At 52.2% G+C, this 24,977-nt stretch overlaps 1 protein-coding gene across 6 annotated transcripts in view; it reads right to left on the bottom strand.

The window, feature by feature from the left end:
* The window catches only part of DLGAP4 (DLG associated protein 4), a 202,286-nt gene that overhangs the window by 85,440 nt on the left and 91,869 nt on the right, over positions 1-24,977 (bottom strand). For all 6 annotated transcript variants that reach the window (XM_070247650.1, XM_070247652.1, XM_070247651.1 and 3 more), the window contains one exon: positions 2,430-3,501. In XM_070247650.1, coding sequence (XP_070103751.1) covers positions 2,430-3,428 — 999 coding nt within the window. In that variant the 5' untranslated portion in view covers positions 3,429-3,501. The remainder of the gene's footprint in view (positions 1-2,429; positions 3,502-24,977) is intronic.

Raw genomic sequence — 24,977 nt, 5'->3', positions numbered from 1 at the left:
TCACTTCACCCTGCTATCTCAGAGGATGTCTTATGATCCCACTGCACAGATGAGAGCCGTAGGCCTGAGAGAGGCCCCTAGACCTGGCACCAAGAGCCTGGCCCTAGGATTGGGGGGTGGGGGAGAAGGACCGTCAATGGACCCTAACACATCAGTACGGGGCAGGGTCCTTGGGACCAGTCAACACTGCATATCTTACAGGTGGGTAAACTGAAGTACAGGGTACAGAGGCTTGAGAAGGTGACCTGGAAAAAAGGCTCAGTTTTCCCATCCGAACCTCAGGGACCACACCGGTGGAAGTGGCTGTGATAAGGGCAAGTGAGGTCACAGCTGTGAAGGCAGCCCTGGTCCCCAGAGGTTACAGTGGCAAAAACCAACCAAGGGGACCTCTCCTGCCCTTCCAAGGCCAGGTTCTGCCAGCTGCCCCAGGGCAGCTGCACAGTCTTCTACACCCCTCATTCACCTGATACACACAATGGATGTTCACCTCATGATGAATGAGTATGCACATCTCAGAACTCACACGCACCTCAGCCCGAGCACAGAGGGAACCCGCCTTGCCGTGGTCCCCTATCTCAGAGAGTAAGCATACCTTCCCATACGCCCATCCCACCAAGGATGCACGGCAGCAAACACTCTATCGCATGCATGACCCTCGACGTGTACACAGCATGAACGCAGAGCACACTCACACCCCTCCCCACGTACATACCAGCAACCACCACACTGCAGACACATCTCAACATGTCCCCAGTTCACTGTGTCCTTGCGTTAACACATACAGATTGCACACCCTCACCATGTCTACACACTTCACCACAGATGCCCGGTACACACAGGTCTCAGTGTACATAGCATACTCATTCTTCACCATGTGTACAGATGCACACTCCTGGTGTCACTACATCTGTACAGACACCACATCCTTCCAGGTGCCCACACTGCCAGAAGCTGATTCCTGGCTAAGGGAGGGTGTCTGTCTGGGACTCCCACCCCAGGAGCTCCCCTCAGTGTTCCCATAACCCTCCCGCCTAGCTAACTGCCCAGCCAGTCACGAGGGCCAGCACATTCTACCTTTCAAACAATTTGCTAGTCTCCTTACCTCTCCCTGTCCTTGAGAAGGTGGTCTTGTATATCCCTGCTCAAAACCTGTTGCTCCCCCAGACCCCACCCACCTACCTCCCATGACCCAGGCAGGCAGCACAAACCCCAGGGCCTGCAGGGCACCCTTTCATGGTGTTTCTGAAGCATTTTCACATGATCAGGCCAAACCACACCATTTGGAGAGGGAGCCAGGTCATACACCACCCTCTCTGATGTTTCTAAACTAAGCAATTGGATAGACAGCCACAAAAGCTTTAAATATATAAAATACTGCCTAGATTTCATTTTCCTCCTATTGAAGAAAAAAAAAAGCCCCCTCCCACCCCTAGTCTCACTCTCTTTGGAATTGTATATAGAATGACAAGAACCTAGGGCTTTGTCAGACTTTGATGTTCATCTGTTTCAAAATGCATCGAATGTGGTCCCAAAGGCTGGCCAGGCCTATGCTGGCATAACCCCCATGACAAGGTGCTCACTACCTACAGAAGCAGCCCCTTCCATCTTGACATGAACTGAAATCTGTTTCCTGTAACTGCCACCCACAGCTTGGGCTCTGCCCCCAGGAACTACACCCAGTTCACAGCCACTCACCCTGCCCTTGAGAGCCCCAAGGGCTGTGTAGCAGCAGAGATGTCTCTGAGCTTTCTGCCACTTTCCAGGAGTGTGGCCTTGGTGCATAATAAGTGCCTCAATAAACGTTAGCATCTGAAAGAAGAAAGCTAGTCCCTCAAGCTGAGTTAGGGCCTCTGGGCTCCCGCAGCCCTCCCTGCTGGTCTCCATCCCACTCTGCTCACACTGACATGACTGTCTGTTCATGCGTCTTTCTCTCCTAGCATCTTGATAATTGGGGCTATGTCTTATTTATTTCTAGCTCTGTTCACTTAAGTGTCCATCTGTTCATCTGGCCCCTCCTCTCTCATATTTCCTGAGCACTTCCTCTGTGCCAGACCCTGTCCCAGACCTTGGGGACACACAGCTGAATCAGATGTGATCCTTGTCCTCAAGAAGCCCCTGGTGTGGTGGGCTCCAGAGGCCAGCAGTTAGAATGCCATGCAATTGGTCCTGGGGTGGGGAGGGGATGGTACAGCTTCCAGATTTCTAAAGGGCAGGGACATGTTTTAGTTCTGACTCAGGCCTAGGTTCAGAAGGGAACTAATCAATGTCTGTGAGAGCATGACCAGTAGAAGAAATACCCCTATTGGCAGGTACCACCAGATACCCATTACACAGGTGAGCTTCCAAGTGAATCTGTGGTACAGGTGGGCTTCAAAACCGGGGCCTTCCCCACAGTCCTCACCCCACCCCTGACCCTGGCAGGGACCCACCTGCAGGTAATGGTAGGCTAGACCCTGGTGGCAGGATTTGGACTTTAGCAGGCTCTTATCCAAGGTGGCTGAGGTCTTCTGGCAGACCTCATGGGCGTGGCTGAGGGTCAGAGTGGACCAGGAGCCCCGCTTGACATAATTGGTGTCAGTGCCCACCCCAATGCTGGGGCAGGCGGCCGGGGGTGCGGGCGGGGCTGGCGGGGTAGTCAGCTCGGCGGTGTTGTTTTTGGCGGCTTTGAGCATGTGCCCGCTGATGGTGTTGTAGGCGTGCATGCAGTACCGCGGCTGGCTGCGCTCCGCCTGTCGGCCTAGTGTCATCAGCCCGGAGGCTGGGCCACTGCTGCGAAAGGCACCACTCTCACCGTCCAAGTTGTCATCGGAGCTCCACCAGCCCGAGATGTTAGAGCGGCTGCGCCGTTTGGGCTCCCCAGCCTTGGCCCGCTCCTTGCTCTTGGCCCTCCGGCCCTTGCCGTCCTCCATGCCACCTTTCTTGCTGCCATTGCCACCGACCTTGCCTGCCGTGCCCTCCAGTGAGGGTGCCTTGGTGAAGAAGAGCCGCTGGACTGAATGGACCAGGTGGCGGATGCGCCCAGGACTCTCGCCGCGGGCCTTGGCCTCACCGCGGGGGAACTGGAGTGTGCTGAAGCCATCGCGGTGGATGGGCAGCTGCTTCTCAAACTGGTCCAAGAGGTTGGCAGGCAGCCGGTTGATCTTGGTGGCCTGGGCATGGCTGGGGAAGGGGCTCTCCTCTGGCACCTCGAAGTGGGAGTTATAGTGGATTCGGGGGAAGGTGCTGCTTGGCGGCGGCAGCTGGTTGTTGAGTGGGAAGAGACCATCCCCCGGCAGAGCGTTCTGCCCAGGGAAGCGAGCCTCGCGGGCAAAGGCCTCCGTGGGCGATAGCAGGTAGGGGTTGCGGTCAGGTCCTGCGAACAGGGGCTCGTGTGGTGGGTCCAGGCTGTCGGAGAGGTGGCGGGGGCGGCTGTCACCGAGGCCTTTCATGATCCCGGCCCTGGGGGCGGGGGCCGTCGCCCTAGTGGGGCGCCCGGGTCGCTTCTCCCGGGCAGCAACTATCCTGGGGAGAGAAGACAGAGAGGGGTCAGCTGGATTTGGAGGGGACAGGATGCCGGGAAGGTCAGCCAGACCCCCATAGGTCTCGGGGTTGGGAGGATTTCTCAAGACTCTTGGCCTGCCCTTAACATTGTGAGGCCGAAGATGAGAGTACAAATGGAGGCCCACATCCTATACAGATAAATAAAAGTTACAACTCAGGCTAGCAAACTGTTAAACAAAGCATGTTCTACTCTCCTACCTTGATGAGCATTATCTTCATGATAACCTGCAATGCCAGGTGCAGACTCAGACTTCCTGGTCTCCTCCGAATTCTCTGGTGGAATGTTTTTGGGGGAGCCGCCTGCCCTCCACTTTCCTCTCATCTCTGACTCTGTCCCTCACCATAAGGAGCCGCACACACACATGCACTCCAGCCTACACGTCCAAGCTCACGCCCCATGCCTCCAAAATAGCCACTCTTTGGGCCTGGGGATGGTCCCACTGGCAGTGTAGGCCACCCAAGGGAAGACCCACCCTGGCTCAGGAAGCAGGCCTGGGGTCATTTGGGTAGGGGATTCCAGGGGCCGCAGTATCCAGAGTGTGGTCTAAAGCAGGGATGTAAGCTCTGGTGATGTGTCCTCTTGGCCCCTGAACACTCCTCATGGGGAAGGACCTGGTCAAAAGAAGGACAGAGAGGCCTTCTGAGGGGTAGGGCCCGGGGAGGGCCCCTCCTACCCAGGTCCGAGGGCAGTACTGTCCAACTCTTTATCTTAGCAGAAGAATCCATACATCAAATATAAACCCTCTGTAAAAACCTGCTCTGTCCTCAACAGAAGTCTACCGAGTGTGACCTCTGGGCTAGGCGCTGGGGACTGCAGACATGAGAGATGCCAACGAGCCCCTTAGCTCATCATTTCCAACTGGGATGAATCAGTGATGGCCAGCCTGGAACAGAGTTCTTGGCAATTCAATAACAGGAGCACATCCTCAGGACTGGGTGGACGGGGCAAGGCCTCAGGGGAGGATGGCATCTAGGTGGAACCACTGGGCCTCCATTTCTCTCCCTGCAAATTGGACAGTTAAGACTAGTTGGGTCTTCCAGCCAGAACCGTCCTGGAAATACCAGTCTCAAACTTGGGCAAGTCTTTTCCCTTTCCAGGCCTCAGTCTTCCCATCTGTACCATAGAGCAGAAGAGAGGTCAGCAAGGTTTCTAAGCCCTGGACCCCACCAGCCCTGCTTGGAGGGGTCCCAAGGCTTGGTCTGGCCTGTGTGCCTGGCGTGATGAGGATCTGTGAGGAGTCAGTGTGGCTGAAACAGAGCAAGTGAGAGTGAGTGCAATGAGGGGAGGGCTCTCAGAGGGGCTGGGGCAGGTCAGAGTGGACAGGCTCCAGCTGAAGCCCAATGCAGTACGCAGAATGATGGCTCCAAAGATGCCCATGTCCTAATCCTCAGAACCTGTGATTAAGTTACTTTACATATTAATAGAGATTTTGCAGATTTAATTAAGGGTCTTGAGATGGGGAGATAATCCTGGATTATCTGGAGGGGTACAACCTGATTACATGGGTCCTTATAAGAGGGAAGAGTCAGAGAAGGAGATGCGCCAACGGAAGCAGAGGTCAGAGTGATGCAGGGTCATGAGCCAAGGAATGTGGGCAGCCGTTAGAAGCTGGAAGAGGCGAGGAGCTAAAGCCTCCAGGAGGAACGCAGCCCTGCGCCCACTGTAGACTCTGACCTCCAGAACTGCAAGATAATAAATCTGTGTTGTTTTAAGCCACTAAGTTTGTGGTAATTTGTTACAGTGGCGATAGTAAAACTAACACACCTAACATGGGTTTGGGTGGCGGAGACTCCCTCCCACCCCTCAGAGCAGCTCTTAAGGCAAATCCCAGACCCCACCGAACCCTGCGTGATAAAGCTGGCCTAGGTGAAACTCCCATCTTAGAGACGGGGAAACTGAGGCCCTCAGAGGGGAACTTCCCCAAGGTCACAGCGTGGGTCCAGCGGCTGAGGCAGGACTGGGACCCACAACTCTCCTTACTCCTCTGCATAGCTGCCTTGCAACGGTCACCCCAAGCTGGCTGGCCCCGAGACCCTCCGGAATCTGAGAACGATTCCTTGGACCTAGGCATTTTCATGACGAGTAGTGCTCTAAGCCTTCCCAAGCCCTGAGACTTCTGCAGAGCCCACCTGGCTCAACTCCCCCTTCTCTGCCAGAGACTCTCCTTGCCTCTGAGGGCCCCACTCCTGGAGACGAGAGCACTTTAGTGATGGAAGGATCTCTGCTTCCACCGGGCAGCTTGGCAGAGCATTTATCCCCAGCCTGGAGAGGAAGTAGGCTGACTGACATCTTCATCTGCATTACACCATATCCTCACAACAGTCACATGAGGTGGGGGACCATTGTCTCCATTTTACAGATGGGGAAACTGAGGCTGGGAAAGCCAGTTCTAGCTAAAGTGAAACGGTAACTCAGACTTCAGCCACCCCATCAGCGTCCCAGACAGTCAAGGGTCCCCCTCCTCTCCAGCCAGCAGCAGCTGTCTCTGGGCAAACCTCTTCTTGAAGGCAATTCCAGGCAAAACCACCCCCATATCCCTCCTGCTCCCAGGCCTTTCTTGGCCTCCTCACATCCCCTTAGGGCCAGAGTGATCCCTGGGCTCAGGGGCCAGCCTCCTCAGCTCTCCAGCTGGAGAACTGAGTGTGCGGCAATATGTTCTTGATGCCCACTCAAGTTAGGCTGATGATACTGAAAACTGAAAATGCTGTTTGCAAACAGCCCCGCGGGCTCGCTGGCTTGCTGGCTCAGGAGGGGCCTGACTCCCTAGAAATGGGGGAGATGGAGAGGGCTGGTCACAGGGAGTAGAAGATAGCTGCAGAGCCCTGCCCCAGAAGTGCACGCTACACTCAGTTCTCCCAGCCCAGGGCACCTTCTCCAGCCCTCCCAGAGAGAAGCTGGCTTCAATTTCATATCACAGGCACTCCTGAGCTCAGGAATCCAGAGGTGCCCCAGGGGAAGGTGTGAGCCTGGGTCCATGGCCGCCTCCCTGAGCCTCAGACTGTGCATCTGCCAAATGGGGCCAGGAGGAGCAGGTGAAGGAAGATGTGGGAAGGGTTGGGTGAATTGTGAAGTGCTGGCATATGCTCCTTCCCCTGAGTCCTGGTGGTTTTGACTGATGAGGCCCCTTGCCTAGAATGTGGGAGGAGGAGTTAGACAGGTCTTGAAGGTGCTTTTGGGATTATAAGAGGGAGAGTGGGGGCTACCAGCCTCAGGGAGACCTCCAGAGACCAGCTAGACACTTCAATAACCACAAGTGAGCTCCCAACTACCTTCCTTTCTGTGATTGGGCCCTCATTGTTAAAACATCTCTTCTTCTGACTTCTGGGGACCTGCATGTCTGTCCTTCTACCCCACCTTAATTGCTGGTGCATTCCAGGGCTCTAGACAGGCCCATAGTGTCCCCATATCAGTAAAATGCTTCAATGTCACCCAGTGGGGAGTCAAGCCAGACACCTGGGCATCTCCTTGAATTCTTTCCTCTCTTGACCTTCCCTGTCCTTCCCCTCCTGTAACCCCACTGTGCCTGGAAAATGATTCTGCCTGAGTCTCAGTTCCTGTGGCCTACGGGGAGCCAGCTCTATCCCAGAACCCCAGGGGTGGACACATGACCCAGGCCTAGCCAATCAGAGCCTTGCATCCCTGAGTACTGATTGGCTGAGAGATGGAAACAGAATCATCTTTAGCCAATGAGAGTTGGCCCTGGGATTATGGCTGAACTCTAGGGAAAGAGGCATCCTCCTTCTGTTAGGGCTGCTGTGCTTGGCAGAGTGTCAGCCTGGAGTCTTTCAGCAAGACCTTGCCCGACATTTCAGATACAAGAGTCAAGAGACTTTTTGCTTAAATCTGAGTTGAGTTTCTGTGTCTTTCAACAACAACCTGACTGATGCTGGCCCCACATGTGGTAGGTCACTACAGCATTGGTTGTGGGTGCCCCGCCCATCTCCTGTGGCCTCATCACTGTGGTATCCAACAGGCTGACTTCCAACTGTCAGCATCTGCCTCCCTGCAGGGGGGTTGGGGGAGCCTGCTCTGCTCACACGTGGCTGGCAAGAACTGCCAGAGAGTTAACGACCCCCTGATCCGGCTGCAGCTCTCAACCAGTAACTGTTGGGGAGCTGGTGGGACAACTGAGGAATGGGTTCTACACTGACTCCTGGAGCTGCCTGAGGGGGCTGAGCTCCAGTTGCCTGCAGTAGTCACTTGCTTGATAATAATGCTCCCTTCATTGGCTGCCTCCCCTCCCCCCATACAGTGAACTGCCTGTTCCCAGATGAAGTACTTGCACTTGAATCTTTGTCTTGGGCGTGCTTTTGGGGAACCCCAACTGTGACAGTCACTGAGTCACAGAGATGCTACCTCAGTTATGTTTCCTGGTGCCATCCCCTCTCAGTGTTCTCTACCTGTGTCACTCCCACCCCACACCTGGACAACTGTATCAGCCTCCTCCCTGGTCCCTCTGTGTCCACTCTAAGACCCTTACAATTCAGATTCCAAACTGTGGCTGGAGTGATACCTCTAAAATGACAAAGCAACAGTGTTCTTCCCCTTCAGTGGCTCTTAGGACAAATACTCAACTCCTTAGCCTGGCATTCAAGGCCACTGGAGAGCTAGAATCTGCAAGCCTCTAACCCTTGGCTCCAGCCACATGGCCTGCTGTATCCAAAGAAACTCTGAGACAAAGAGTGTCAGCCCGGGGAAGGGATGGCATAAGGTCTCACGGCAAGGCCACTCCAGGCCTGGAAGCCAGTCTCTTGATGCTTAACCCAGGCCTCTGTCCACTGGCCCTCCTGAAATGGAGGGTCTGCGAAGGAAGAAGACAGTGTTGGGTCTGCACTGCCAGCCGAGGAGCAGAGGATGAGGAGGGTGGAACACATGAGGTGCCTCAACAAAGAGTGGAGTCCAGAAGGCTCAGCGTGGTCTAGTTTCTGCCAGCTTCTCCAGCCTCATTCCCATCCCCCATCTCCCCCCCTGACAATCAAACTCATTGCCCTGCTGGATTTTCTTCATCGTTCTCATTGCTTTTGGAAACTCTCACATGTTACTTGCTTGCTAGTTTATTGTCCATTGTTCCCTGGGTCTTTGCTGTCCAATGTGGTAGCCACTAGCCACATGTGGCTACAGAGCACTTGAAATGCACATAGTGCAACTGAGGGACTGAATTTTTAATTTTAATTAGTTGTAATTATCTTAACTTTAAATAGTCACATGTGGCAAGTGGATACCATATTGGACAGCACAGTTTTAGAACTTCAAACCTCCTGCTCTCACCCCCTTCTAGGGTCCAGGAGATTCTCTTTCCTCTAACACCTTGTCCACCTTTTTGAGTTGGAAGCTTAACTCATTTCTGACTTTCTTATATTCTAATAAATACGTCATTGGAAAGGCTATACATTTCCCCTTGAGTACCTATTTGGCTGTACCTCATAGATTTTCTTTTCCCATAGGTATTTTTCCTCCCTTTAAAAAAAACTGAGGTGAAATTAACGTAACATAATATTAATTATTTTAAAGTGTACAATTCAGTGACATTTAGTACATTCACAGTGTTGTGTACCTGCTGGTTCCAAAATATTTTCTTAACCCCAACAGAAAACCCTGTACCCAATCAGTCACTCCCCGTTCCTTCCTCCTCCCAGCCCCTGGCAACCACCGGTCTGCTTTCTGTCTTTATGAATTGACCTATTCCCATGGGTTTTATTTTTATTGTGGTAAAATATACATAACATAAAATTTGCCATTCTAACCATTTTTAAGTGTAGAGTTCAGTGGCATTACTTACATTCACAATGTTCTGCAACCACCACGATTATCACCAAAACTTTTTCATCAACCCAAACAAAATTAAGCAATAACTCCTTATTTTCCTCCTTTCCCCAGCCCCTGGTAATTTTGAATCTACTTTCTGTTTCTATGAATTTGCCTCGTCTAGATATTTCATATAAGTGGAATTGTACAACATTTGTCCTTTTGTATCTGGTTTATTTCACTTAGCATAATGTTTTCAAGGTTCATCCATGTTGTAGCCTGTGTCAGAACTTCATTCTTTTTTATGGCCGAATAATATTCCATTGTACATATATACCGCATTTTGTCCATTCATCTGTTGATGGGCATTTGGGCTGTTTCCACCTTTTGGCTATAATGAATAATGCTGCAGTGAACACTGAGTACAAGTATCTGTTTGAGTCCCTGCTTTCAATTCTTTTGAATATATACCAAAGAGTGAAATTTCTAGGTCATGGTAATTCTCTTTAACTTTTTGAAGAACTACCAAACTGTTTTCCACAGGGGCCATACCATTTTCCATTCCCACCAGCAATGTATGGTTCCAATTTCTCCACGTTTTCATCAACACTTATTTTCCTTCTTAAAAAATTACAGCCATCCTAGTAGTCATGAACTGGCATCTCATTGTGGTTTTGACTTGCATTTCCCTGATGACTAATGATGTTGAGCATCTTTTCATGTGCTTATTGGCCATTTGTATATCTTCTTTGGAGAAATGTCTATTTTGGTTCTTTGTTCATTTTTTTAATTGAGTGATTTGTCATTTTTGTTGCTGAGTTTTAGGAGTTCTTTATATATTCCAGATATTAAACACTTATCAGATATATGATTTGCAAATATTTTCTCCCATTCTGAGCCTATAGGTTTTTAATATGGAATGTCTTTCAACTGTTCCTGGTCTGGCTACTCACTCTTTCCCTCTTCATTTGCACTGAGGGCCTCCCTTCCCCTCAGAATCCCCTGGCCTGTCAGTTCCACAAAGAACACAAGTCTATGTTCCCATAACCTCCTTGTGAGCAAGGGCTGGTTCTTCTCATCTTGGGGGCAGAGGAATGAGAAAGGATCTGGAGATGGACATGTAGAGGATGCTGTAGGACAAGCAGTGGTGGCCACGTAGGTCCCCCTTTCAAGACTGAGGAACTCACATCTCCAGTTGCCAAGAGCACTGGCTGCTGAGAGTTCACAGCTGGGCACCTGCTAGGACTTGCTCTCAGCCAAAGGGAGATGACGCATCCACGGTTACACTCCCTCCCCAGCGGCAGGCTCCGTCCAGTAACTGGTTGATGTGGGGGCACTAAGGCCTGGCCCTCTTGTCCAATTCAGAACAACCCTAAAGGGCCATCCCAGCCTCAGAGCTCCCCATGGGATTAGCTGAGGCCTTTGTTGTAACTGCATCTCTGGTCACCTCCTCCCTCTCCCCAGCCCTGCGCCCCTCACCTGTCACAGATGTTCCCAAGCAAACCTCAAAGTCCGTTTCCTGGGGAACCTGACCCTGAGACAGGACAGAACTGGGTTCTACTTCTTTCCCTCCTTACCACAGGTCATTTGGCGATTTAATTACTCCTCTTCAGCCTCAGTTTCCTCTTCTATAACACAAAGATGAGGATCCTTACTTTTGAACATTATGACGAGGATGAATTGCGATGTCATATAGAAAGCCTCTGGCACTTAGGTGCTCTATAAATATCGATTATACTCCCCTCCTCACCTCACCGTGATTCTCGGGGACAGGCCAAGGCTCCTAAGTGTAGGGATGCTGCAAAGGATGGTAGAAAGTGCACACAGCTGGACCTAGGTTCAAAGCCTGGCTCTGCCCTTTTCTTGCTGTGACCTCGGACTGGTCCCTCTCTCTGGGTCCCAGTTTTCGTCTCTAGGTAGTAGGAGATTTGAGGCAGGGTGCTCTGGGCATCTGGTCACATTGATTCCCTCTGAGCTCTCTTATCATGGTTCCTGGGACACTAAATGCCAGCCCCTCAACCACCCAGCAGCCAGGGGTAGCAGGAGCCTCACCTTGGGGAGGTCTTAAAATAGGCAGGCCTTGGCCTCGCGGGGGAGCAGCTGGCTGCCTCGAGCTGCTTTGTCTCTGAGCTATACTTAGGCCCATCCGGGTGCCCATAATTACCTCTCATTAATATAAGCCTCATTGCCCTCACGGAAACATGAAGGAACCAGCAGAGCTGCTGCCTCCCCAGGAGCCCTCCCTGCTCCGTGGTGCCTCTGTGTCTGCAGCCGCTGCCACCATCTGCACAGAGTGGGGACTCCTTGCCCTGTCCCAGCTCATCCTGGAGCCAGAGTTGGCCTGTGAGCATGGGAGAGCTAATTAGGGACAAGGCCAGGAACAGAACTCAGCATGCCGCTTCTCGAAGCACAACTCATCTGATCACTTCATTTCCCTAATCTAGAACTTTCTGTGGATCCCCGTCTCAAACTCCTTCCAAGACCCTCACTGATCTAACCCCAAACCCTGTTTCAGACATTACCAAGCCCATTTCCCTTCTTCACAGCCCTTCCCTTTAACCAGCCCAGATCCCTTACTGTTTCCTACTTATATCTTCTGTATTTGGTGCTGCCAGAAAGGCTGGCTTTGTCTAAGGTTACATTAACAGAGATAGAGAGTCTAAATGAAAAGAAGGGATAGTCCTATTCAAAGCTGAGCCCTTTTGTTAAGAGAGAGACAGACAACTAAAGTGGGGTGTGGGAGCGTGAGTTGAGTGATGAAAGGCTGGAAATGATGTAGGTGGAATGGCCAAACATTCCGGGGATGTTCACAGCAGTCCATGGAGGACACAGCCACTGCCGTAGGCCTCTGAAGGGATGATGTGTGGAAAGGGAAGGTGGGGTCTATGTGGCCTCCAGGACCTTGGTGCTGCCTGGGGTAGGGATGAGGTATAGAGAGGCAGGCTGTGTTATACTGCGACTTCACCTCTGGGTACTCCTCCCATTCTCCTCCGACATCTCTGGCCACACCTGCTCCATCTCTTGATAGCTTCTCCTCCACTGACCTCTCAACGCTAGAGGAACTGGGTGCTCTTTGCTTCTCTTTCCCGCTGATCTCATCCAGACTCATGGCTTTAAACACCACTTACATCTGACAACTCCTCAATTGACATCTTCCGTCCAATCTCTCTCTCAAACACCAGACTCATATCTCTAACTGCCTCCTGACATCTCGCCCCGGATGTCTGACAGGTCCAAAATCAAATGCCTGATCTCCCGCCCAGCCCGACCTATTCCTCCCACAGTCTGCCCCAATTCAGCACTGTCATCCTCCTGCTCACTCGGGTCAGAAACCTTGGGATCATCCTTGACTCCTCTTTCTTTCACCCCCCCCACCCCACATCCCATTCAACAGCAAATCCTTCAAGAACAACTCCACCTTCAAGATATTCCAGGATCCCACTACTTCTCACCACCTCCACAGCCCTGCCTGGGACCAGGGCCCCGTCGTCTCTCACCCAGATGACAAGACTCCCATGGCCTTTAGACTAAAAGCCAATCTTCTTCTTCTTCCTTCTTCTTGCTTCCCAACCTCATTTCCTGCCCCTGCTCCCCTGGGCTTCCATTCTGTTCCCTGAACACGGATCGTTAACACCCGTCTCGGGGCTTCTGCCCTGCGCGTGTCTGAAATGCTCTGTCCTCTCTGACCACATGACCACGCCTTCCTTCATTCAGGTCTCGGCGCACAGGCTACTTCCACAGATAGGCCAGGCTGACCACCGTCCAGAGCAGCCCCTCCCCTGGCAGCCCTCTTTGCTGTATCATCCGGATTTATGTCCGACGGAGCCTGGAACAGCAGGGACAGGGTCTGTGTTTGTCACTGCTGTGACACTAGCGCCCAGCACAGGGCTTGGACGCCCCAGAGGTTCATCAAGCTTTTGCTCAGTTGAAGAGTGGTGGAAGGCCTTGGGGGATGCCTGGAAATGCTGAAGAAGGTGAGGCAGCCACAGGGTGGTGAGTTTTTAGCTCAAGCTAACCAGTGCAATCCTTTATTGAGTGCTTACTGTATCCCAGGTGCTTCCCATACGTGAACTCGCTGAAGCCTCAGTGCGGCCCTTCCTGGTGAGGATGATGAGTCCTCTGTGGCAGTCAGCCTCCAACATGCACCCCAGTGAGACCCATCTCCTGCTGTTCATGCTCTTGTGTATGCCCCCTCCCCTCAAACAGGAGCTGGGTTGACTATATAACTAATAGGATATTGTGGAAATGACCAGTATGATCTCTGAGACAGGTCAGAACAGACATTGCAGCTTCTGCCTTCCTCTCTTGGACCACTGGCCAGGGGGAAGCCAGCCGCCATGTTGTGAGGACACTCAAGCAGCCTAAGGAGAGGTCCATGTTGGGAGGAACAGAGGCTTCCTGCCAACAGCCAGCACCCACTTGCCAGCCGCGTGAGTGAGCCACCTTGGGAGCAGATCCTCCCGCCCCAGTTAGGACTTCGGTTGGCTGCAGCCCTGGCTGACAATGTGACTGCCACCTCATGAGAGATCCTGGGCCAGGACCACCCACTGAGGCTGCTCCTGGGTCCCTGCTCCCAGAAACTCTGTGAGACAATATATGTTTATTGTTTTAGGCCATTGCCAAGTTTTGGTATAATTTTTTATGCAGAAATGGGTAACTAATACACCCATGTTAGAGGAGAAAAAGCAGCTCAGATGACTAACGTCACCCACTCTAGGTCCTCCAGCCGGGAGGGGTGGAGCCTGGGGTGCTTCCATCTGACGCCTGAGCCTGCATCCTGTGGCCTTGCCCACCAGGCTGAGGTTCCAGGAACCTTTTCATCTATGACAGCTCTGTCATCCTGGTGGATTCAAGGTCCAAACTGTTTCCAGCCTAAGTCTGTGTCCATAGCAACTGTTTGAAAAGCATGACATTCAATCAATTGGTTGTTTGGTCAATAAGATAGCAGGCAATGGCTGGAGCATATACCCCTGGATCTGGCAGCTCGGGACACGTGGCCAACACTGTCCCCACCTCAGGGCTCCTCCACTGCTTGAAGCCGAATTCCTGTGCTGCCCATCCTGACAGTGAACACAGGGCCTGGGACGTGGGTGCTGCAGCTCCTCTGGGGTGAGGGGAGTAGATTTGGGGCTGAGCGCTCTGTGGGGACAGGGCTGCCTACCCGGCCTCTCTGAGACCCCATTTAAACCACCTAGCCTCAGCCAAGGCTTCAGACGTCACAGGAGCCCCACACTCAGCACTCATCTTTGTGTGGTAGACACGGAAAAGATAGAGAGAAATAGACCCAGACCTTCAGAACAAAGGGACTACAGAGGCAGAACCAGAGTCACTTTTTTAGAAACCCAAATAGAACTGCTTCATCCAATTCCCTTAAACCCCTTAAAGTTCTCCCCCCACCCTCAGGCAGAACGCCAGCCTCTTCATCCTGACTCAGCTACAGTGGCCTCCTCATTTGTTATCTCCAGTGTCTCCAGCTCTTCCCTGCCACAGGGCCTTTACACATCCTGTTCCCTCTGCCTGAACATTTTTCCTTTCAATTCTTCACATATCCAGCTGCTTCTGTTGATTCAAGTCTCTGCTCAAACATCACCTCCTCAGAGGCCTTCCCTGACCCCTGAGATGGTTCCTATGTCCCATTCTGCTCTCTCTCTTGACCTCCTTCTTGATTTCCTTCAAAGCACTTGTCAGGGTCTCTAGTTATCCTGCTTGGTTCCTTGTGTACTTGATTAATATCCATCTCCATGCTCTGTGGGCTCTGAGAGTGGGGGGGCCACGCCTGTTTCATTTCCCACTGTATCCCTGGGACTAAGGACGGAGTCATCACGTAGGGAGGTGCACAATAAGCAGCTGCTAGGTGCACGGATGGTCAGACAGACAGAGCCTCAGAGGGACAGGAGCTGGAGAGAGCTGGAGCTGCCCCATGGGAGAGAAGGGAGTTGATTGCCAGGCTGCCCCATCTCCCTTTCTTGCTGCTTCTCCATGTCTGGGTCCCCGATGGGCTGGGCTGGTGTTTCTGTTCCCCAGAACCTTCCTGAGGACATGCTGTTCCTGGCCTCTTTCCCTGCCTAATATCCTTGAAGCTCAAAAGAGACACCCCCTCCTCCAAGAAGTCTTCCCTGGCCTTGCAGGTGGGGGCAGGCCTCGTCTGGGTTCCCCCGTGATGGGAGCCACCACCTAAGGAATCACAGACAGTCCTGCGTGTCCCTCTGCACCGGGAGCAGGAGGCTGCACAGAGTGGCACTTGTGAGTGCTCCTGCATGAGGAGGGTGACAGACGCCCTAGTTTGCCTGGGCTCCACCTATTGTCCTGAGTCCCTGATGGCGAGCGCCCTGTTTCATTCTCACAGGTGTCATGGTTTAGATGATGAATTATATGCTCCCCTCATGCAGGAAGGAACATGGGGACACAGACAAGGAAGAGGGGTCTGTGGCTGAGATGGTGTAAATGAGGTCTGATCTGAGCTTCTTCCCTGGATTCCCAAGCCAGGACCCCCTCAATCTCAGGGCAGTCAGGGTCCCCCCACCCTCACCTAGGAGAAGCCTGAGTTGGGGGGGATCAGAGGGTGATGACCACAACCGTCCCCCTCCCCTCCACCTCCAGGCCTCACCTGGGGCCACCACTTGACACGCCAGGCCTTGCTGCCCTGCTCCAGCTGCTCCCTGTGGTGGCCCCAGGGAGGGGTGAGTACAGCAGTAGGGAGGCTGAGAATGTGGGTTCTGGAACCAGCCTCCTCAAGTTTGAATCCTGGGGCTGTGTGACCTTGGGCTGGTTACTGAACCTCCCTGAGTCCAGTGTCCTCAAAAGGTTGTTGGGAGAGATAAAGGAGTTAATACAGACTGATGGCTGGGCACAGCTCTGGCACACGGTGAGTGTTCTACAAGTATTCGCTGTTGCTGTCCTTATCAACAGGAACCACCCTAGGCAGACAGGGCTGGGCACCGTCCCTGTTTAGCCACTTGGAAGTTCAGAGAGGCAATGGGATTTAGCCTGGATCACACAGCATGTTGTGGCAGCTGGGATTTGAACCCAGGCCTCTGGACTCCTAGGCCAGTGCTCTCTGGAGGTCTCAAACCATGGGCTGGATGTGTTCTGGGTTATGGGCACTTTCTGAGTGGTCCTCACCTCTCCTCGTGTCCCCAGAGCCTAACTGTCTAGACCAGCTCTAGACTTTTAAATTTTAAAAGAATTAAACGAAAATTAAAATTCAGTTTCTCAGTCGCAGTAGCCACATCTCCACTGCTCAATGGCCACATTTGGCTAGTGGCTCCCACACACGTGGCTCAACGCAGACCATTTCCATCAGCACAGACAGCTCTCTGGGACGGTGGTGGCCTTGAACTTGATCACTGCATCGTGGCTGTTGCCCATGATACTTCCATGGCACTGGAGGGGGACAGCAATGCGGTCTTGCCCTCTGCAGTCCCCACAGAAACCTCGCTAGAGCCTACGGTTGTAGGAATGGTCAGCACTGAACTCGGTGAATCTTGTCTAACCTTCTCATGCTACGCTTTGTTGACTAGACTCAGGCAGGGGCTGGGACTCGCCCAAGGTCACACAGCAGGTGGAGGCTGCGAGGAGCTAGGTCTCCTGACTCCATGCTTGCTGTGCCCCAGCACCCTGCCGCTCAGGCTGGACAGTCAGCAGTCAGGCCACGCTGGGGGGAGGTGCTGGTCAACAGAAATGATTTTTTGCTGATGAACAAAAGCCAAAAACCCACTCTAGAATGGAAGGCAGGGGACAGCTGGCCACAGCTGCAGAGAAGGTACCCGTCAACCCCATGGATGGCTCCCCAGGCCACACTGGGACGACTGTAGAGCTGGGACGAGGGCAGAGGCAGGATTCCTCTTCTCCCCTCTCCATTCCTACAGGATCTGAAGGGACCTCAATAACTCCCTCGGCTGCCATTTCAAAGCAGTATTTGTTGTGCTCACGGGCGCTGGGACTCTGAGTTCTGGCTGACTCACTGTGCGGCCGCAGGCAAGTCACCTCCCCCACCTTGGTTTTCCCATTTGGAAAATGGAGATAATTATCCCAACTGGGGCCCTTGTGAGGGGCCAAATGGGACTAACTGGATGGAAGAGCATTTGTCAACCAGGCGGCACGAAGGGAGGGAGAAAACAGGTTTGGATCCCGTCTGACTTGAGTTGGACAGGCTCCAGCTCTTCCCAGCAGTGTGACCTGGCCTCATGCAAGTCAGCTGGCCTCTCCAAGCCTTGGTTTCTTCACCCAGGAAGTATGGATAAGATACTTCACTTGCTTGACAATGGAATATTATTCAGCCATAACAAAGAATGGAGTGCTGATACATGTGACAGCATGAGGAGCCTTGAAAACATTGCACCACGTGAAAGAAGCCAGACACAAAAGCCCACATGTCGTACGATCGATTTATATGAAACGTCCAGAATAGATAAATCAATGGGACAGAAAGCAGATTAGTGGTTGCCAGGGGCTGGGAGGAGGGGCGTGTGTGGAGTGACTGTCCACTGGGTACAAGATTTTTGTTAGAGGTGATGAATGAGTTCTAGAAATAGTGGTGACGGCTGCAAGACATTGTGGATGGACTTAATGCCACTGAGTTGTACCCTTTTAACTGGTCAAAATGGTAACTTTTATGTGTCTCCTACCACAATTTTAAAAATTAGAATACTTCATTTGTAGGCTATTTGTGAGCCTCCGTACAAGCGAAAAGGAGAAGCTGTGGTGGTTACAGGAGCCCCAAAAGGCCACTTTTTAAGACCTTTCTGAAGCTTATTTGTCAAGGGCTTCCTACATATACACACGCACTTTATATCCATTGTCTCGCTGAATCCTCAAATCAGCCCTATGAAGTGCCTCCTATCGTTGGTCCCATTTTACAGAGGGACAATTGAGGCACAGAGGGAAGTGACTTGCCCAAGGTCACACAGCAGGATGTGGTGGAGCTGGGATTTGAACCCAGGCAGTTTGGCTCCAGAGCCCATCTTCAGTCACCTCCCTGAGCCACCTCTCAGCTTCTGGGCAATGATGTCTCATCTGCCACCAGCTCACAGAGCTCCAAGCTCAGGTCAGGGGACACAACCTCTCACCGCCTGCTCACCACGACCTTCCTGGGAGAGAACTATTAGGGAAGGTTGTCCAGGGGACACACTGCCCCGGTCTGTGGCCTCAGAGCTCTGACTGTGGGGCAGGCGGGCCCCGGAGGTGACCTGCCCTGGCCTGTTTCATTCCGGCCCCCGCTGAGGGACCATCCTGGAAGCTCATGTTGGCAAAGAGCAGAGCAAAATGGTCAGAATGCAGCGATTGCCAGCACATTTAATTCAATTCCTCCAACATTTATGGGGCCTGCTCTGTGACTCAGAGAGTTCCAGCTCTTGAAGAGCATGTGGCCAAGTGCAGGAGGCAGAAATACAAATGGCAATTAGACAACACACAGAAATAAATTCCAGGAAGCATCAAAGCCAGGGTGTGCAGCCCAGCGAAAGGAGGGGTTAATACTCACTGGGGCACCAGGAAGGCTCCCTGGAGGAGATGGCATTTCAGTCAGATCTCTGAGAACAAGTAAGATTTCAACAGATAAGGGTGTAGGGAAGAGCATTTTAAAAAAGGGGAATGCATAGACAAATCATGGTCAGAGGTGAGAGGCGGAGGCAGTGCTGGGAACAGTGAGTTGTCTGTGTAGGGGGTTAGGCTTTGAGGGGAAGGGAGAGGCAGCTGCCTGGGATCAGATAATGGAGGGCCTTGGTGAACCCCAGGGGTTCTACATTTAAACTGTAGGCTATCCACCATCAAAATAGAGCAGGGCCCCAAAGGCCATTGGCACCAACAATTCCTCTTTAGGAATTATGCAGCAGCCTCGCCTTAAGCACGTGGGAAATCGGGGTGCACAGGGTTCTTCTTGAAACATTGTGTCTACTAGCAAAAGCCTGAAAACAACCCAAATGTCCACTAGGAGACTAGATAAGCAATTTACGATCCAGCACACTATGGAATACTATGCAGCTGTAAAGAAGAATAAAGCAACTCTAAGTACTGACATGAAAAGCTCTCCAAAATATACTGTTAAGTGAAAACGACAAAGGGGCAGAACAGGGTTATAGTATCTGTCTTAGTTTGGGACCTCTCAGAAGCAGACCCCTAGCCAAGGACTGGAGTCTTTGGGAGGCGATTCTGGGAAGCAAAGTGAGAGAGTGGGAAGAAAGGAAAGGCAGTGAAGGACGCGTTCCTGAGCAGTGGGCGACTATGTTCAGTCCCGCTGGGGAACTCTGTGCGACAGGGAGAACACGCATCTCAGAGCTTCCCCACGAGGGCGAGGGCGCTGGGAGGTTTATGCTCCACCTCCTTCTGCACTGGCTGAGGGCTGCCCCCAGGGCACAAACTCGCCAGCACTGCCCTCCTCTGAGGCTGAAAGCAAGCCCTCAGCTGGGAGTTGCAGGAGTTTCCAGAAGGAAGCAGTGGGAACCAGACAGTGAGGTGAGGCGGGCCCCCACGGCGTCTGCTACAGAATGGTCGCCATCATCTAAAAAGGGGAAGACAGGATTATTCATCTTGGCTTCTCTGTGGAAGGGGACCCCAAAAACTAGGAACAGGCTGGATGGAAGAAAGGGTAGGAGGAGGACTCTTTACTAATTTCTTTTTTTTAGAATTAAATAAAAACAAGCTTTTTATTTTAGAATAACTGTAGATTATTCCAGGTTGCAAAGAGAGCACAGAGTTCTGGTATAAGCTTTACCCAGTTTCCCCTCAGGTTAACGTTTTAGATAACAATGGTACATTTGTTCCAACTAAGAAACTAAGCTTGGCGCATTACTATTAACTCAACTCCGGACTTTATTTGGAGTTCATCAATTCCACTAACGTCCTTTCTCTGTTTCAGGATCCGATCCAGGATACGACATCACACTTAGTCTTTAGAACTTTGATGCATGTGAATATATTATCTACTCCAAAAATTTATTAAAAAATAATAAACTGTAGGCTCCTGGGAGTCAGCGAGGGCTTCTGAGCAGGCTTGACCTGACCTGGGCTCCTGGACGGAGCCTCAGCACCGGACACCTGCGGACAGGTGAGCCTGGGCCAGGCAAGCAGCATACAGGGGCTCAGGTCCCCGGCATGACATTTGCTTGTCCCTTTTCCCCCAAAAGAAGGACGGAAACTGTAGCAGATGCTGTTGGAACCCCACCCACATCTCCTGGGCACTGACCTCTACCTACCAAAGGCTGCCTCCCGCAGACACTGTGGCTCTGTCTATGGGAGCAAGCTCAGCCTACGCATAAGGCGAGCAGCAAATATGAGGGAGCTGATGCTCCCAGGAATAGTCCTCAGCCCATGCCGGCTGGGGAGCAGGTGGATAAACATGCAGCCTCCTCACCCCTTGGGTGCTGGTGACTCTGAGTGGTGTCTCCCAGGGGCCCCGGCTGTCCACAGCAGTACCTGCCTAGATAACAGGCCTTTACTGACTCCCCTTTCTTCCCTTCCTCACTCCCCAACACGGTTTTCCTGGGATCACCCCACAATAGATCTCCCTGTAATCCTTGTTTCTGGGTCTCCAGGAAAACCCCCACTGAGATAAAACCCAAGCCCGTCAGCCTGACCTCTAGGCTGTCCTTGCCGGATCCCTGCCCCTTGCCCCTAGCAGCTTCCCACCTGGAAGCCACACACATGGGCCCTTTGGGGCTCCCCAAACACGCTAGTTTCAGATGTCCATGGCTTTGCACATGCCGCTTCCTCTGCCTGGAACGGCCCTCCCAACCCCCCTGCCTTGGTTGCCCAGGGAACTCCTGCTCATCCCAGGGGCCCAGCCTGAATGCCGTCTCCTCTGTATTTCTCTGACCCTCGGGGGCACGTGGTGCTTCAGTCTCCCCTCCAGCAAACTTGGAATCCTCTCTCCCACACTCTGTGAGCTCCTTGAGAACAAAGACGCTCCTGAGTCTGACATACCTCACAGAGCCTGGTATACAACAGGTGCTTGATAAAAGCCTAGTGAACGAATGAATGAAACAATGCAGGAAGAAGTGAACAACCTTTCAGGACGACATTTTAAAGGGGAACATCACTCACTGAAGGCCTATTGTGCATCCACCCCTTTAAGACATGGTATCATTTGACCTCCCCACAACTCTCAGACTGAGGTGTCATTAATTCTGATTGAAAGATGAGGAAACTGAGGCTCACAGGTGAGGGGAGTTGTCTGGTAAGTAACAAAGCTAGGATCTGAACCCAGGTCTGTCAGATTCCTTCGGGCTTTCCACTGTCCCCCACCCCCTACTCGAAAGCTGGAGCGCCAAGCCTGCCGACTGGTCCTGGCTGGGCCCCTTACCTGCAATGAGAGCTCAGCCTGGCTCCTGCTGGCCTCTGGGCCTCAGTTTCCCCAGCTACACAATGTGGGTTGCCTAGAATAGGGGGACTTCAAGGTGTCTTACAGCTCACACAGTCTGGGATCCCAGGGTCTGCCAGGTGAAGGTGCCGGGGGCTCAGCTGTGTCCCCTCCTCTCTCAGGGATGGGAAGGGGGGTCAGGCACAGTACCTGGTAATTAAAAAAGCTGTGTTCAAGGTCAAGAACCATCTGTGGTTCAAGAATCATCTGCGGCATCCAAACATCCTACTATGAGCCCCACTCCCCCTTTAAGAGGAGAGTCATTGACGTGGGCCAGCCCCCAGGTCCCCTCACAGGTGCCCTGTCACCCCTTCCCACCTGTGAGGCCAAGCAAAGCAGGGATTCTGTGCCTTGCAGAGTGAGGGTGACTCATCCGATGTGACTTCAAGGGTGAAGACTTCACCCCCACCTACCCCCTCGCCAGGGTGAGGGGCTGAATGGGTGGGAGGAGGGGCAGAGCTCCCTGTTGTGTTTGGGGGGCCCAGCTCCCAACAGCGACCTTCACAGTCTGAGCCAGCAGCCCCAGCCTCCCCACGGACACCAATGATTTGCTTTGATTGTTGTCTCAGCACCTTTCAGGGAGCATCCCTGGGCCCCATGAGCTGTTCTTACCTTGGGCTCTTCTCTCAGGGACCAACCTGAGTCCAACCAAGTTTCTTGGTTCCCCCTCCATGGAAGCTCCTGGGCTGGTGTCCACTTGGGTCTGGATGTTCCATTAGGGGTGTGCCAACTTTGGGGTGCCCCCACTCCACCCTCTCCCTCTCTCCCACATTTAACAGGTCACCAGGCCATTGTAGGGTGGCAGCATCCAACACCCTAATCCAGCCCTTGCCTCCTGCCCCACATCCTCTTCACACTGGACCCTCATCAGATCTGGTCCAACCAGTCCCCTGCAGCCTCCCTGGCCCGTCCACCATCATTATTAAGACAGCACGTGCCCAGGATGTGTTAAAAAATAGCAAGTCTCCCTCCCACCTAGGCCTCCCAGGGAATTTCTCATATGGTCTTCCAGAAATGGTCCATGCCTCCCTCGCATGTGTATACAATGCTTACAATAACTACCACTTACACAGCCTCACTACGTGTCAACTCTGTTCCAAGAGCTTTAAGCACATATATTAACTCATTTTAACCCCTGACAACACCTCCATTTCACAGATGAGGAAACTGAGGCACCCAGGATGAGCAACTTGCCCAAGGTCACAGAGACAGTTGGCAGCAGAGCCGGGATTGAACCCAGGCTGTGTAAGTCCAGAGTCCAAGCTCTTAACCACTCTACGTGTCTTCCTGACTCCAATCACGTCCTCCTTTACTAAAGACCTTTCCCTGGCTGCCCTGCTCCCCTCGACATTCAAGGCCCTTTGCAATTCTGCCCCTGCCCACTTCTGCAGCAGCATCTCCACGCCATGCCATTCATGCTCCCTCCAGGCTGTGCTGTTACCCCTGCCTCGAATGCCCTTCTCCTTCCCCGAGTCTGGAGAGGGCCAGGCTCACATGCCCCCTCGTCCAGAGGTGCTCCCTGACCTGCTCACCCGCTGCCCCTCTTGCCTGCAGCCCAGAAGGCTGTCTCTCCCTCCAGGGGCTCCCGCACCTTCCCAGGCCAGTAGAGCATCCTATCCAGTGTGCTGGAGTGAGCTGTCAGGGTACTCACCAGACTGGGGGCTCCCCACAGGCGGGGTGGGTAGCTTACTCATTTTCATATCTGCTTCATTCATTCATTCATTCAACGAATATTTGTAAACACCTCCTGTGAGCTAGGCCAGTGCTCACTAGCAGAGCTGTCTCGTGGGAGAGACCAACATCCCACACAGAACCACCATGTCTGCATGCCCACCTCTGCTCCCCTCACTCCACCCCACCCCTCACACACTGTCTCTCTAGAGAAGCTTTCAGAAAAGCTCTCTGGGAAGGGAGACGGATGAAATAGGATCTGACCTACGTGGATCCTTCTTCTTTTTTTTTTTATAGTGCGTGTGATTTATTTTTTTATAGCGATAATATGGAATACAATTTTGATGGAGCATAATGCCATAGTAAAAATGGTACTTTTATTAAATTAAGAAATCTACAGGGCAGAAATGTGCTTGGAACTGGTTGTGCGGTACACACAAATCTAACTGCAGCCAAACAAGCTGCAGTATTCTACCAATAGGAACAGAAGCTGTGACTGTCCAAATATACAAATATTTTCCTATACACACAGTTAAAGCAACGGACCTCCACATATTCTGTGAAGAAAACATGCTGAATTTTAAAAACTCCTTATCTTTTTTAATCAATCATAATTTGGTTTTAAAAAATGCTTGAACCTTGGAAGAATTTCTCTCTAGATCAACCTAAGGATCTTATAATGATGTTGAGCATTTTAGTATTTTCTAAATAAGTTATCTAAATTTTATGTGGGACTTCTTGGGAGCAGAGGGATACACCAGTTGCAGCCTACCTGCCCCTGAGACGCCCCCTTTATCACATCAGAGGTGGCCTAGGGCCTGGGGATGGCATCCTCTGGGGGAACATCCTACAGCCTACCTCAGTGTCCCTCGGTGATTGGGGTGACCACAGGCCTCCACTATCCCCTCTTGTGTGCCCAGCTCCTGGGTTCCACCACCAGGGGCTCTGCAGCTGACCTGACATACTGAGCCAGGGTTCACCCTACCACAGACCTGCAGGAACTCTTGCAAACCACCAAATCTAACCCCCACTGTACAGATGGGGAAACTGAGGTTTGGAGGGGACACCTGATGCTGGAAAGTACAGTTAAGGTTTCATAGTCCAATCTTGTGATAGCCAGCTTCCAAGATGGTCCCCAGTGAGTCTCATCTCCTGGTACTGACATCCTTGGATAGTCAGTCCCCTCCCACACTGACTAGGGTTGACCTATGTAATCAATAGGATATTGTGGAAATGACCATATGTGACTTCCAGAGCTAGGTTATAAAAGACATTGCCATATCCGTCTTGCTCTCTTGGATCTCCTGCTCTGGGGGAAGCCAGCCACCAAGTTATTAAAGCACTCAAGCAGCCCTATGGAGTGGTCTGCATGGCAAGGAATGGAAGCCTCCTGCCAACAGTCCTGTAATGAGCTGCAAATCCTCCAGTCCCAGTCAAGCCATCAGATGACTGCAGCCCTGGCTGACATCTTGAGAAATCCCTGAGCCAGAACCACCCAGCTAAGCTGCTCCCAAATTCCTGACCCACAGAAACCATGTGATAATAAATGTTTATTGTCGTTTCAGGCTGCTACAGTTTGGGGTACTTTGTTATGCAGCAATAGATAACCAATACAAATCTCCTCTGGAAACGTGTTGACTTTTGCTTGCATATGTCTAGGGATGG

This window comes from Equus caballus, chromosome 22 (assembly GCF_041296265.1).
Source record: "Equus caballus isolate H_3958 breed thoroughbred chromosome 22, TB-T2T, whole genome shotgun sequence".
In the NCBI taxonomy this organism is placed as follows: domain Eukaryota; kingdom Metazoa; phylum Chordata; class Mammalia; order Perissodactyla; family Equidae; genus Equus; species Equus caballus.
Note: the sequence above shows the minus strand (reverse complement) of the source record. Positions and strands in the feature narration are given on the sequence as shown.